Raw genomic sequence first — 14985 nt, 5'->3', positions numbered from 1 at the left:
GTTACCTGTCACTGGGGAGAGATATGGGGGAGGGGCTGTGCTGAAATCATGGGGAGTGAACAGTGCCAGAGTAGTTGGTCACGGTTACACTTTCAGTCCCCCAGGGACCCAAACCCCAGACAGACCCCTGTACCATCTTAGCGCGTTCACACCCCTGCGTTCCCACACCTGCTCCAGTCTGCCTCTCACCACAATAATATTCAGGATTCAGGGCTTCCCCACTGCGCAGAAAGGAGTAGAGGAGAAATGCCCGGTGGTAGACGGTCAGACCCAGGTTGCCTGGCTTGGGCTCGGGACACGTGGACAGGTAGGAGCCAAACGTTGCCATTGCGATGAACTTCATCAATTCCACATTGGGCACGTGGCCAAAACTGCAGTCATAAGAGTAAACTCCTCCCACCTGAAGAGAGTGAGCAATTGGAGACCTCGCTCAAAAAGAGGCACCGGAGAAAGAAGTGTAAGGGCAGAAGAGCCTGGGCTGGTAGCTGCCCCCATCCTCCGGACCACAGAGTGGAAAGCGGGCTAGTGTCCTTCCAGGATGGATGGCTGTAACTTCCTTCCCTGAGCCCTTCTGCCAGAAGCCTGTGCCCGCTGGTCACACCCTTCTCCCTCAATCACGCACCAGCCTGCTCCAATTCATTAAAGATTTTGGCAACTGGTTCACTAACTTTTTGTCGTCATCCTGAGAGACTACAGTGTCTCTCTAAAAGGTGCTTCTTGAACTTTAGGGTGTATATGAAACACCTGAGGATTTTGTTCAAATGTAGCAGGTCTGGGACTGGGCCTAAAATTCTGCATTTTTAACAACTTCCCTGGTGATGCCGATGCTGCTCCACTGTGGACCACACTGTGAATGGCAAGGCTGCAGATCAGAGACTGGCAGACTAGATGCGACCTGTGGGCCAAGTTTAGCCCAACACCTATTTTTGTAAACAAAGTTTTGCTGGAACACAGCCGCACCGTTCATTTTCACACTGTGGGCGGCTGCTTTCATACTACAAGATCGAGCTGAGTAGCTCTGACAACACCATGGCCTGCGAAGCCCAAAATCCTGACCAGCTGGTCCTTCACAGAAAATGTACGCAGACCTGCTCTAGATGATTCGTTCAATTCTCTGGCCTCTCAGTTCGTTAACCCTCATCTCCTGGAACTTTCTCTACTGCACTCGCCTGCCTGCTAGCTGCATGCTGGCCCTTTGCTTTGCCTGAAGGTACAGCAGCCCCCTTTATCTGCGGTTTTGCTTTCTACAGTTTCAGTTACCCAGTCAACCATCGTCCGAAAATATTAACTGGAAAATTCCAGAAATGAACAATTCTTAAGTTTAAAATCGTGTGCTGCTCTAAGCAGTGTGATGAAATCTCGCTCCACCCCCGCCAGGACGTGACAATCCCTTTGTCCAGCGCATCTCTGCTGCACACGCTACCCGCCATAAGTCACTTAGTCACTTAGTAGCCGTCGCCGTTACCAGATCAGCAGTCCGATCGACTGTCTCAGTATTGGAGTCCTTGTGTTCAAGTCACCCTTATTTTACTTAATAATGGACCCAAAGCTCAAGAGCAGTGATGCCAGCAATTCAGATATGCCAACGAGAAGCTGTAAGGTACTTCCTTTAACTGAAAAGGTTTGCATGTATAGGAAAAAGCATACTTCTTACAGGGTCCAGTGCTACCTGTGGTTTCAGGCATCCACTGGGGGTCTTGGAACGTATGCTCCGTGGACAAGGAGAGACTTATCTCTGCAATTTCTTATCTCTGCTGTACTTATTTCTGCAATTTCAGTTCCCACATTCCACTGCTTACGCACAACCACAACCCTTTAGGTCCCTTCCATCCTCCTCCTGCTGTGCTTTGACCTTAATAAGACCGTTAGACCTTGCGCCTCTCCTCTCTCCAAGTGTATCAGCGGCCTCCTCATCCCCCTTCCTCAACCCAGCTGGGACCCTATGTCCATTTTCAATTCCTTGGCCCTCTTCACTTTTTTGGGGGGTCTACCTCAAAAACTGAACTAGGATCTGTATCCGCCAATGGGATTCCGATGGATCCCAAATGGAGAAAAACACACAGCTGTGTAGGCTGACATCACATCAAAGCATGTGACACCCAACCCCGCAGGTCTTTCGATGCTGTCCTCAATACAGCGCCTTCCTCCCAGCTCTGGCTGCCCTTCCCTTACAACACTCACCTTCACCTTGTACTTCAGAGAGAAATCACAGGCCCTCGGGAGAATTTATCTGCATCTTCACTCCTGTCCTTCTGGTCTCAGCAGAAAGACGTGACCCTCTCCTGCTCCTCAATCTGTTTCTTAAGCCAAGTGCCCACCCACCCCCATTCAATTTAGGGACTTGACTCCATCAGGCTTCCTCTTCTTTCCCTTATTTTCAAGCTCTGCTTCATCATGGGTCCTTAGAAACATGTTTAAGTCTCTAGCTTAACAAGCAAAGCAAAATAAAGCAGAAAAACACCGCTCTCCCTCCACCCTGTGCTTCCCTCTGACTGCCATTCTCTCTCTCTCCCCACCTGAGGACCAGCCAAACGCGTGTGTCAACACTGTCCCTACTGCCTTCTCGTCTACCCACTCCTCAGCCCACTGCAATCCTTCCCTCACCACCACCTCACTGTGATGGCCAGAAAAAGATCCCCGTGACCTAACCACCAAGTCCAAAGGGCACTTTTTATTCCTCATTTTACACAATTAACTACTCCTTTCTTCCCCAAACTCTAAACTCTCTGACACCAGAATCTTCTGGTTCTCATCTGAATATTTCCCTTCATCACATGCAGAGCCCTCTGCCTATGAAAGATTTTAAACACGAGTGTTCCCCAGGTTCTTCAGGGACCCTCTTCTCTACTCAAAGCCCAGCTCTCTCTCTCAACCAGCACTGTCTCCTCAGCATCAGATCTGCACATCCAACTCCTAACTGCTATGAATAGCAACCATTTATTAAGTAATTATGCACTACATTAAGCACTTTAAATGCATCCTCTCACCCAATGAGGTAGGGAGGGACTATTATAATCTCCATTTACAAATAAATCCCACCCAGAAGTGAAGAGATGTGTCCAGCGTCACACAGCCAGTAAGTGGAGCCAGGATTTGGGCCAGGCATGCCTAATTCCAAAGGCCGTATGCTCAACTGCTCTCCTGTTGATCTATCAAATGCAACACGCACACGCCTGGGTTCATCACCTTGTCCTTACTATACCCCAACTGCTTCTCTTCCTGTGTGCTCTGCCAGCTACCCGGTCTTCACTGAAGTCAGAAACTTGGAGACAGCCTTAACTCTTCTTTCTCCCTCACCCCTCACCCCTTGCTAGTAGTAAGTCATGCTGATTCTACCTCTTCATTTTCTCAACCCCATTCCCTTCTCTCTTACCCTAATTCCCCTAATTTAAGCCGTACTCCTCTCTCACCTGACCACTGCAGTTAATAGTCTTCTTGCCTCCATTCCTGCCCTTTATCCAGCATCAAGAGTGACCTTTATAATACATAAACCCAACTAGTGACTTTCCTTCTATTTATCTCTGTCACCCACAGAATTATGCTGAAACTCCTTAATACAGCAGAACCAGCTTTTCACGCTCTGGCCTATGCCTACCCTCCGGCCTTGATTCCCACTGTTCTTTGCCTCCTCCTCCACAGTCCATCAACCCAAACTGACTGCAGCTTCCTGAATATACCACTTGCCTCCTTTGCGTAAGCTAGTTTGAACTGGCTTTTCTGACTCTTGCAAACAAAACAGTAATAACTAATCAAATGGGACTGGTGCTGACTGCCAGATTTCCAATTCTGTGTTCTTTATGCACTCTCCTACACCCTAAGGAAAGAGGACAAAGAGTCTTCTCTCACCACTGCCACCTACCCCATCCTAGACGTGACACTTCTCCCCACCATACACATAATTATGCAACTGCTTTACCTGGAAAATCGTCACCTGCAAAAAAATAACTAACCACATTTTGCTTTGTGAGATACCACACTTCCATCTCCTCCACCCTAGAAAGTGCTCACCTGTACAAAGGAGCAAGCCACAGTGCCACTGCGAAGCTGGTTCAGCAACGTCTCACAGACAGCAACATCAGGAATGCTGGTCACCCCGTCTGTGATCACAATGATACCTGCAGCAGGAAACGTCAGACTCAGACCCAGGACACTGGCCTGCCGAAGTCAGGCACTCAACTGATGGAGCCCCAAAGACCTAGGTGTCTGCCGACAAATGTGCTTAATCATCCTCAGACATCTTTCCTCTCCCTTATCCTCCTGCTTCTCCTGAGTGCTGGAGCCCAGTCTCCTCCTAAAAGATGTCCTTGGAGTGCTACTCCTTCCCACTAGGACTCCTGACGGTTGTCAGAGCTGTGGGTACCTGAGATAACCACTAACACACACTTAATTCTAACAAACAAGGAGGCAGATCAGGTCCTCTCCCCTGGGGCCTACTGATCCCCTAGAAGCTAACTTTGTGACAGTGTTCCCAACACCCTTCCTGAATCCCAGTCCCACCAACATTCCTTCTACTGACCTGCACTAGAGTTTGAGGGAAGCAACTGCAGCGCCAAGATGCCCTGACGAATCATACTGACCAGCCCAAGATCAGCTGTCACCATGGAGACTCCCATCTTCCGGCCAGGGGGCTCCCCTGAGTCTGGAGACTGGTCTTCTGCCTGACCCAAGTTACGGAAAAAACAGAATGGGACAGACAGCATTGCCACATCCACAGCAAAGCCTGAATTTACGGCAGCATTTCCCAGGCCAGACAGGCCCAATCCTGTGAGAACCCCAACCCCCCGACTATGTAGCCGAGCCCTGACCGTGCTGCCTGCCCCAGTGTGTGTTCAGACACTGACCCTCGGGTGGGCAGGGAGCCCAGCACCATATGAAGCACTAGACTGTGCCGAAGCAAGGTTTCCCCACCGTTAGTCAATAAAGCCCCCTTTCCATATTTTCCCACTGCCATTATGAAGTATTTTACACGCCAATGAAACTGGGTTTCAGATACATAGAACTGCCACCTGCCTGGCTATTTCTAGGATATCAAAAGGAATGAGAGTGCGTTCTAGTAAGCCCAAGGAACTTTACCCCTGATTGTACAAAATACTAATTAAGAGATCAAAGCCACTCATGATCACCTTCTCAGATCCCTTGAGGGACAAGATCCTGGACTAAAAAACAGGGCAAACAGCCTTCACATTTTCTGCCAGCAAGAATTTGTGTCTTGGGAAGAGAAACCAAGCCCTCTTCCCAACAGGGGACCTGCCGTGTGCCCTCACTAGCACTTCCATCCCTGGCTCGCTCTGCCTCTGGCTCTTAGTCCTTTTTTCGACCTTCTTCCCCCTCTGTATTAGGCTTGTCCCTCCTCTCTCCTCTCTGTACCTCAACAGCCTCTCCTCTAAATGGCCTCTACCTACTTTGTCGCCAACATACCTGGCTCGGGGGGTCATACTGCTGCTGCAGCATGGTGGCCACCTTATCCTCAAAGAGGCAGAGCTGCTCATACACCTGCTGCAGGAACACTTCCCGCTGGGAAGGGTCCAAAAGGCAGCCCTGGACCAGCACCTAAAAAGAATAAGGGAAAGACCAAGGCATGAAGGTCAGGGGAACACTGGGCAATACCCCTCCTGGTTGCCTTCTTTATTCTCCCTTTAGGCAATCGTGACTTCCCACCCAAGCAAGCTAATTCCACAGCCAGTCCCTCCCTCCTCAGGTCATCCACACCATCAGTCTTGGGCCCAGGTATTCCTGTTCAACGCCCCCAGGTCACCAGTCATCTCAATCTGGGTCACAACCTTCCTGTGCTACACTCCTCCACACTGTGCTTCCCCAGGTCCCCGCATGGGGGCGCCAAAAGAGCTGCCAGTTCCTTCCACTAGGGCTACCAGAATTTGTCCATAAACTGCCCCACCTCAGCCTGCCAACCTTTTTCATTCTCATATTTTTTTATTCTTGTTGACTTCTAAGCACTGCACTCAGAGACTGTCAGGAACACTTCTCTTTTTTAAGTTCAAAACGTTATTTTCCCAATGAATGCTCCTTCCCTCCCTTTACTCTCAGTGATAACTTCCCCCTCAAATCTGTCAACAGGAATTTCCAGCTTACCCGAACCCGGAGGGTGTACTTACTACTCTCCAACCCACGGAAAACATCCTCAGTGTTTGCTAGATGTTCATGTCTATCTGTGTTCTTGTGCTTCCTTCTGGGCTCTGAAGAAAAGATTTCTCCTCATTTTCCCTAAAGCTAATCTCTCCATCTAATCTTGGATCTTTTCTCTCTCTAACATTTTCATTCTTTCTCCATAGGGTTTCTTCCCTTCTACTCCCAACATAAATAAGTGCCCCATCCCAAAAACGTTAGGTAGGTTTGTTGGCCTCTGTGGTGGCCCTCGGGATATCATCTTTTTCTCTCCCTCGACCTGCCTCACACGCCCACTTCTCCCGACCCCTGACCTCCTGTGCAACAACTACCTCCTTGATCCCTTTTCAGAACTGGGGGAGTGGTGGGCACAACCAAAAGAGGGAGAGGGGTCCCTGTACCCCTCTACAGTCCAGACTGTGAGAAGCAAAACAGAATCAGGAGAATATAAAAACATCTTTCACACCTTTTTATATTGGGTGAAAATTGGGTCAACGTAAGGATCCAACAATACAAGTTTGGTTAACTACATAATGATAAACTATGATAAAGTCCTTACAAGTCATGTTTCTAAAGAATATTTAGTAACATGGAAAACTCACCACATGACTCTTAAAGCAGGACATAAAAGCGTGTGTCTGCAGTGCGCCCGGTTTTTCTCCTTTATTTGGATGAGGGTGGTGGTGAGGGAGGGTAAACACATACTCAAAGACAAGAAGGGAATTCCATACAATGTTAATAGTAGTTATTCTGGGTGATATATTATGGGTGAGTTTTGCTTTTCTTTGAATTCTATGTATTTTTCAAATCTCCTTCAATGGACATGTCTAATAGAGTGATTTTTAACTTCTTTTTCTTTTCTAAGGCAACGGGATACATCTTGAGGGAGCTATAGAGACAGTGAGCAAGTTGGCTCAGGGCTATGTGGCCCTGTGGGCCTAAGTCCTCTCCTCTCCATAGCGGCTGTCCTCATTCACACCCCATCTCCTGTCCCATGCTATAATTATCTTCTGTTCTTCCTGATCCAGAACTTGCCCCCAATCCATCTTCCTCATTAGCTACAAACAAGTGTGATCTTCCTAGTGTACAAATCTGATCCTGTTACCATCCATTTAAAACCTTCAAAGGTTCCCTACTACCTATGGCTAATAGTTTTCATTTCCATGTTCTCTATGTGGCAGGCACTGTTTTAAGTGTTGGACATGTATTGATTCAATCACCACATAATATTCGTACTGTTACTATTCCCACTTTGGAGAAAAGGTACAGACGCAAGAAGAGGTTAAGAAACTCGCCAAAGGGCACACAGCCAATAAGTGGTATAGCCAGGAAGCAAATACAAGCAACGTGATTCCAGATCCAGCGCTCTCCGCCACCACACTAAACTCCCCAATAGAATAAAGTACAAGTTCTTAGCCATGACATTCAAGGGCTTTCACAATCCTGCCCCCACTTATCTCTTCAGTCTCCTCTTTACCACCCCACCTCCACAGTCAAAGCTGACTGTGTCAAACTGAATAATACCCTAGAACAGTTTCACAGCTCTGTGTCTTTGCTTTTGGTGGCCCCTCTGCCTGGAAAGCCTATTTCCCTGTCTCTGAATAGTTAACTTCAATTCATCCTTTAAAAAGACACAGTTCGAATGTCTCTTTGTCCCAAAGTCTTCCCTGTCTCTATCCCAGGCTTGGCCAGATACTCCCTCACAGTGCTCCCTTAGCCCCTGAGTCATAACTTATCAGTGTCCTTAACACATTCAACTGAAATTACCTCCTTCGATATCAGTTTCCCCCACTAAACTCTCAACTCCTCCCATCAGGCTACGGATGGTGTCTGATTCTTCTGTGTCTCCAGGACCTAGCCCAAGCCTGGCATAGATTAGGCTTCAGCAAGTGTTTGCCAAACCCAAACAAACATTGAGTAATTACCCAATACCCATGCTTTCTTGCCTTGGCTATCAACACGCCTACCGAGCCTGGACTCTAACTGGACATGGAGCCCACAACCAGCAGTCCTAACAGCTGCACTAGGAGAGCACTTTAATCCAGGGTGGAGGGCTGGGGTTCAGGTGTGCACCAATTGCCTTGTTGTATATTTCTGACCCTCAGATGCTTTTCCTTGCACCCCTGACTTTCAAAACCAGTTTGATAGCTAAGGTGACAATGTAGCCATCAGGGACAGTTCAGGGTAAGCCCCTACCAACAAGTTGAGGGAGGTTAAAAGCAGATGAGGGGAAACTGGGCCATGTTTATCCAAGTCAAAGACAGATATTCTAGTAACAGACTTGGCCATTGTCCAAAAGGAGTGTCTTGTGATAACCAGCTTGGGTGTGTAATTATCTGTATGGTCAGCATTACACCCGATAATTCATAGGACATTCAGAGAAAATGACTGCCTTTGTCCATGGAAGAAATCAGACTTGGGGGTATTTGTTATATTTCAAAATTATAAAACTATTCCTAAAGACCATCTTCTGGGGGTTAGTGCCAGGAGCCAGGACACCAGCAAACCTGATGGAACTGAAGACAGGAGCGGGGGAGGGAGAGAAACACACTGAGAAAACAGACGTCCAGTGGCCAGGACCAGAGACACACAGGCGGGGTGAGTGAGGAATTTGTCCAATCAATGCCATCTGACTGACCCAAAGCTTATGGGAAGGCTCTCTAAGACCAGAGGAATTGATTCTTTTCAAGAGGAGAGAGACTCAGAGATGACTAAACCTAACAGATTCAAGAAGCCAGCAGAGCCGGGGACTGTGGGCACAGGCAGTAGAGACAGGATAAGGACTTGGTCACAGGACTATCAGAAGTGAGGTCTGAGGGTAGAAACTTGGAGAAAGGATGCAATACCTGATGGGACTGCAGGCCAATAATCGAGGAGTAGGCCTGGATAGTTACGTAGATCTCAGGCTGGAAGTCAATGCACGATCCAGGCACTCGGAGGGGCTGAAGTAGGCCCCCCAGGCAGCGGGAGAGGGCATGGAAAACTTCATCGAACAAGATCTCCCCTGTGGAATCATCCTGAGGGCAACACACAGAAAGATCTCTCAAGAGTAAGCAAAGGCAGCCCTGAGCAGAGGGCAGAAACAAGCAGCTCTGATGGGTCAGTGGGACTCTTATCTTCAGGTTGATCATACCTCCAAGTACAGTGCCACCACTGGAATGGGGTTTGTCTACATTCCCACCAGTCCTTAACAGACTGTCTCCTTTCCACAACGGTAGGCTGAGACCACTTTTCATTTCTCCCAAGCCTTTCCCTCTCCTCCTCACCCCAACTCATCCTTTCTCCCACGGTCTCCCCACAGCCCCTTACCACAATGCCAGTAGATGGGCTAAGGTCCAGCTCAATGACAAATCGATACTGCCAAGCCAAGAAGGTGACCCGGGTGGAAGGTACAAGGAGAAATGGCCTTGGGTCCACTGGTTCATCTGGCTGCCACCCATGGGGCAGGACACTGAGGACTTCCAACTCCTGCTCAGACTGAAGCTGACAATTAGGATGAAGAGAAAAGGAAAGGGTCAGGGAGGAGTCACCCGTTTCTTCCCAGGACCTGAACTTCCATATCCAAAATGACACACCATTGGCTCCACCTCCCACAACCCAACATATACTCTTCCTATATGGGAAATTATGAAACAAAATTTCCCCTATGGAATCATCTTGTGGGCAAAGTCACTTGCCCCTCCCAGAGTTAGCCTCCCCTACTGTCTCTTTCCAGTACCCTCTTTTTAAAAAACAGATATTCTGAGCCAGTCCCTTGCATACTGTGTGTCTCTGGGCCTCACCAACATCTCCTGGGGTGTGGCCTGCACAGTTTGATGCAGGTGACTGAGGAACCAAGCCAGGCGAACATTTCGGGAGATTCGATAATCCTTTTTCATCAACAGGAACACCTGCCCAGCTTCTTCCACCTGGGGACAAAGAGACATTAATAAATTTATAAAAATTTATAAAAGTTCCTCGTATATGCAAGGGAAGACCCCCCAAAACCTGGAATTTATTTATAAAAAGTTGTGTATTTATTCTTTTTTTAAAAAAAAGATTTTATTTATTTTCAGGGAGAGGGGGAGGGAAAAAGAGAGGGAGAGAAACATCAGTGTGTGGTTACCTCTCCTGTGCCCCCTACTGGGGACCTGGCCTGCAACCCAGGCATGTGCCCTGACTGGGAATCGAACCGGTGACCTTTGGTTCACAGAGCAGCACTCAATCCACTGAGCCACACCAGCCGGGGGTTTATTCTTATGTGTTTAAACTTCAGGCACCTTCAAAGTACTCTCCATTTGATGCAGTACACCTATTGTGACTTTTTTCCACTGCTTCAAACAGTTTTCGAACTCATCAATTTTGATGTCTTTTAGAGCTCCTGTTGTTTTTTGTTTCACCTCTTCTACATCGGCAAAACATTTCCCTTTAAGGACTTTTTTCATCCGGGGAAACAAACAAAAATATCACTGGGGCAAGATTGGGTGTATAGGAAAGGTTGCGCACAGGGGTCATGCCGTTTTTGGTCAAAAACTGCTGAACATCCAGTGTGCTCATAAATCACCATCATGAAATGGGCAAGTGCGTTGAAAGAGTCTTCCAAAAAATTCAGTGAAGCTGAATGCAGCCTTTCACAACACCACCAGCTAGTACAGTGATACAGATGGGTTCCTAGAACACTCACCCAGTGTGGGAAGCCTGTACTACAAGGAGCCCACCCTCCAGAAGATAATTCCAGTTTTTTTGGATCCCCTCTCATAAAGATCACTATGCAGGTAACTTGCCCAAGGAGCTCACTATTCATGAGAAGCAAGGTAGCAGGAGTGAAAAGTTTACCGCTACCCCAACGCAAGGTGTGCCCAAGGATTCAATTCTCAGCTCTCTGCTCCCGCACCCCCCCCCCGCCCCCTGCAGATCTCTATGTAGATGAAGTGACCTTTCACACGTTATCAAATGTTTATGTGAATTTCTCCTATAAACAATAAGCTCTTTGAGAACAGAGACTGCATCTTGTTCTATTTTTTGTGTCCCTGTGCTTGGCAAACTGCTTAAAAGAGAGTAGACACTCAATAATGCCAGATAGTCCCTCCTAATAATCCTTGACGACAGCAGAAACTAAAGGAATCTTCACGGGGTGAATGGTAAGCCTGCTGAATATCTCAAGATCAAACTTCGGTGGGTCACAACGTCCCACACTTGCCAGTTACCAACACTAGTTCCTTCCCTCCATTGCCTCACAGGCGGCCATCCAATGTCCCGACAAGCATCAGCTCCCGTGCCCATGGCCTTGTTCTAATTACATAAGCCCTGCCGAGCATTGACTCAGGATGAAGTTGACATTCCCCCTTATCCCTACACATACCATACCAGCTGCTCTTAGAAAAAAGTTGCTGCCTCTGGCAGGCCTTTACCAATCCTTCTACTTCTCCCCAGTCAGCAACCTTTCTTACTCCCCATAGAGTTTTCCAATCCCTCAGCCCCCACAGTGCTGGCAGAGAAACACGCCTACTGTTTCACAAAGAAAAGAAGGGTCAGCTGGTCCGAACTCCCCAGTGTTTCTTCCTGGTTCATCCTTATCTGTAGCATTCCTTTCCTCCCTTCTCTGGCCTCGGATGGAAAAGATTACCCTCCTCCTGTTCTAGACAAATTGCAAATTTCTCCTCCTGGTGTCCCTGGCTAGTGAAGGGGAAGATGCCAGGCTGTGGATTGAAGAGAGAGTGGTAACGAACAGAAAGAAGTCAATGTCTGCCTGTTGAGAAATGTGGTTTTAAAAGGAAGTGGTCTTCCCCCCCCCCCCAAATGGGGAAATGTGCATGGAGAATAGATCACGATAGCTCTGGAGAAGCAATAATGGAGGGTGCCTAACATCAGAGGAGAGCGTGGAGAGCAGACAATGAATAAAGATGAAGAAAGTCCATCTTCTTCTCTAAGACAGAGGGCTAGCTAAAAAAGATACAAAAACAGATACTGGGAAATGACAGGGATGAAAGTTAAAAGCAAAAAGAGGAAAGGAACTCACATTTATTGAGCACCTAAAATATGTTCAATAGCATAACTGTAAAGGTTAAGTGTATGCATTTCAGATTCAGACAAACTAGGTTTGAATCCCAATCCAGTCACTTATTAGCTTGAGATTGTAGAAAAGGTACTTTAACCTCTTTAAACCTCAGTGTCCTCATTTGTAAAGTGGAGACAACCCTAGTACCGATCCAACAGTTCCGTTGCGTAGATCAAGTCAAATCATGCATATGAAGTACTCAGCACAGTGCCTGGTGCTTAGTTAAGAATACAATTGAGTTTAACTATTACAAGTTATTACCAGATGCACAACACTAGGGTCTTAACCCAGGTTAAGCTCATTCAGTCTTCACACAAAACATTTACCAGAACTAAACCCAGATCCAAAAAGTTCATTGATTACTAGGTCATACAGTCAGCAGTCAGACCCAGGCCTGATGAGCTGCGAAGCCCATCTATTGAGAGTGATAAATGGATAAAACCAGGGCCCTAAGAGCAGAAGACTTAAAGTGTTCACAAGAAGGAACATGACGGGAGTTTATAAGCAGAAAGGGTCCTCTGACAGAAACAGAAAAGTTAATTTACACAATGATTTGAAGTGATTCAGCATTATTATTTTGTGTTGTTGCTACACCATCTAGGATCACACGCTGGGAAATTCTACTCTCTATTATACTGTTTTCCTACTCTGGGCTGAGGTAGACCCTGGCTAGGATTTTGGCTTTTCTCCTGAGTTAGGTCAAACTACTAAACTCTTTCTTTTGGCTGGAGAGTAACATTTGCATTTAAAAAAATCCGTCTGGATCCTGGAGGACCAACATAACCACACCACGCATCATGGTTGGGGCAAAGCTGAGAGGCTGACTCTCATATGGCTGGGCTCTGGGCTTGGTCCCAGGGGTGGGGGCCTCCTTTACCTGAGTACTTAGGGTCTTCCCCACACGCAGATTAGTGGCCTGCACTGGAGAAGGACTTGGCCAGAAAGGGAGCACCCACCAAGCCAGAGCCGCAGCAGAAAGTCAGTTCCCTCTATTCCCACCCCGGCTTTCTGACTTCCCCAAAGGCTGGAAAGGCCCTTACAGGGGTGTCCAACCTGCAGCCTGCGGGTCGCGGGCAGCCCGGGATGGCTGTGATTGCAGCCCAACACAAAATCGTAAATTTACTGAAGACATTATGAGATTTTTTTTGTGAGACTACATGTCGCAATATATTTAATGTATGGCCCAAGACAACTCTTCTTCTTCCAGTGTGGCACAGAGATGCCAAAAGGTTGGACACCCCTGGGCCAAGAACAAAAAAAAAGAGGAGGATGGACTCAGGCAAGTTCTAAGGGAGTCGAAGGCTTAAATGAACAAAGCCAGACTGATGTGAATGAAGCAAAGTCAGGTGGACGAAGTGATTTCATACTAACCATCAAATTTCAACACTGTTTTGCCAAGAAATAGATGCTGGACTGTAGCACACCTGTATGACCGGCTGCTTCGGCTTAGGGGACTCAAGTGGGAATATGGCAGTGCTTGGCCAAATGTTTTACAATTTCACAGGTCTGCTGAAGAAATGGAATGGTTCAATCATTACAAAATTCCCTTGCTATCAATACTTACATGAGGTTGTTGGGAAGAGATGAAGGTTTGGATTTTACACAGGACATGAAACCTCCCAAAAGCCTATATATTGAAGTATGATGTCTAAAAGACTATGCAGAATTTGAAGCTGACGATGGCACTTCAGTCCTACTTAAATAAAAAAATAGCCAGCACTTTGTACTGCGGCGGAAGTGCGAGCAGGTGATTAGACAAGGTGTTCTGGAGCACGTCCCGTGGTAACCTCATAGTGAGGCACTGCCGAGCTTCCCTGTAGTACAAGGAGGCTGAACCCATCTGCTCAAACTTCTGCATTTCCTTCTCCACCCTCCCTTGTGTGTGTGTGTGTGTGTGTGTGTGTGTGTGTGTGTGTGTGTGTGTGTGTGTGTGTGTGTGTGTTCTGAGAGAGGGGAAGGAAAGAAGAGAGCGGGAGAGAAACATGGACTGGTTGCCTTTCCTACACGCCCCGAGTTTTGGTTTATGAACAAAGCTCTAACCAAGTGACCCACACCCACACCGGCCAGGGTCCCTCTTTGGCTTTAAAAGTTACAGACGCTCTTTAATATAACCAGGAGTACTTGGCTGAGAGGGGTTTGTTGTTTTCCTATAGTACAGGATTCCTCCTCTTTTTTGTAATGTGTACCTATCATTGTAACAATCCTACAGTTACCCTCCCCGCAATCCCTCTTTCTACCATGTGATCCAGAAAGTTTCCTAATGACCACGGGAAGTCATAGTAGTCTAGACCACAGCTACTCAAAGTAGCAATTCTGTGAACTATGTGAGAGGGGTCCCAGAGGACACAAGGAATTGCGCTACAATGTAAAACCACCACTGCCTTTCACTGAGAAAGTCTGGTTATGAAAAAAGAAACAAATGTCAGCTTGAACTAACCTTTGAGACAAGTGCATTTTAAGGGATCTTTAGAATAAGACAGGCAAGAATTGGTGATTAATTAGAAGTAAAGGTGACAAAAAGGAAGGTGTCAAGGATGACTAAGGTAGCATCAGAAACCAGTAAGTGACAGAATGATTTCGAAGTTAGCTAGAAAAAATTGATATATTTACCATCACTTCTAACTACTACGCACCTCAAAATCTCCCATGAAATTATAGTCTCACTGCCAAGCTCCTAAAATCAGAAAAGTGGTATGCTGGCAACGAAAGAAATTGCAGCAATTAGCCCTGGCTGGTGTGGCTCAGTGGACTGAGTGTCAGCCTGTGAACCAAAAGGTCGCCAGTTCAATTCCCAGTCACATGCCCGGGTTGCAGGTCCCCAGTTG

General features: G+C 47.2%; 1 protein-coding gene and 1 pseudogene across 3 annotated transcripts in view; one reads left to right on the top strand and one right to left on the bottom strand.

Moving 5' to 3' along the window:
- The window catches only part of SZT2 (SZT2 subunit of KICSTOR complex), a 51410-nt gene that overhangs the window by 30538 nt on the left and 5887 nt on the right, over window positions 1-14985 (bottom strand). The window contains exons 2-8 of one of the 3 annotated variants that reach the window (XM_024571019.3): window positions 9906-10031; window positions 9433-9606; window positions 8970-9140; window positions 5419-5550; window positions 4517-4658; window positions 4009-4115; window positions 190-400 (exon numbers count right to left, since the gene is read on the bottom strand). In XM_024571019.3, coding sequence (XP_024426787.2) covers window positions 190-400; window positions 4009-4115; window positions 4517-4658; window positions 5419-5550; window positions 8970-9140; window positions 9433-9606; window positions 9906-10031 — 1063 coding nt within the window. Of the gene's footprint in view, window positions 1-189; window positions 401-4008; window positions 4116-4516; window positions 4659-5418; window positions 5551-6113; window positions 6693-6725; window positions 9141-9432; window positions 9607-9905; window positions 10032-14985 lie in introns of those variants that run through there. The other 2 variants (XM_024571022.3, XM_045204182.2) reach the window with 2 other exon arrangements.
- LOC112314485 (DNA replication complex GINS protein PSF1 pseudogene) lies at window positions 13339-13946 on the top strand (annotated as a pseudogene).

The sequence above is a fragment of the Desmodus rotundus genome, chromosome 3, assembly GCF_022682495.2.
Source record: "Desmodus rotundus isolate HL8 chromosome 3, HLdesRot8A.1, whole genome shotgun sequence".
In the NCBI taxonomy this organism is placed as follows: Eukaryota; Metazoa; Chordata; class Mammalia; order Chiroptera; family Phyllostomidae; genus Desmodus; species Desmodus rotundus.
The sequence above is the reverse complement of the archived record's forward strand: the minus strand, read 5'-3'. Positions and strand labels throughout refer to the sequence as shown.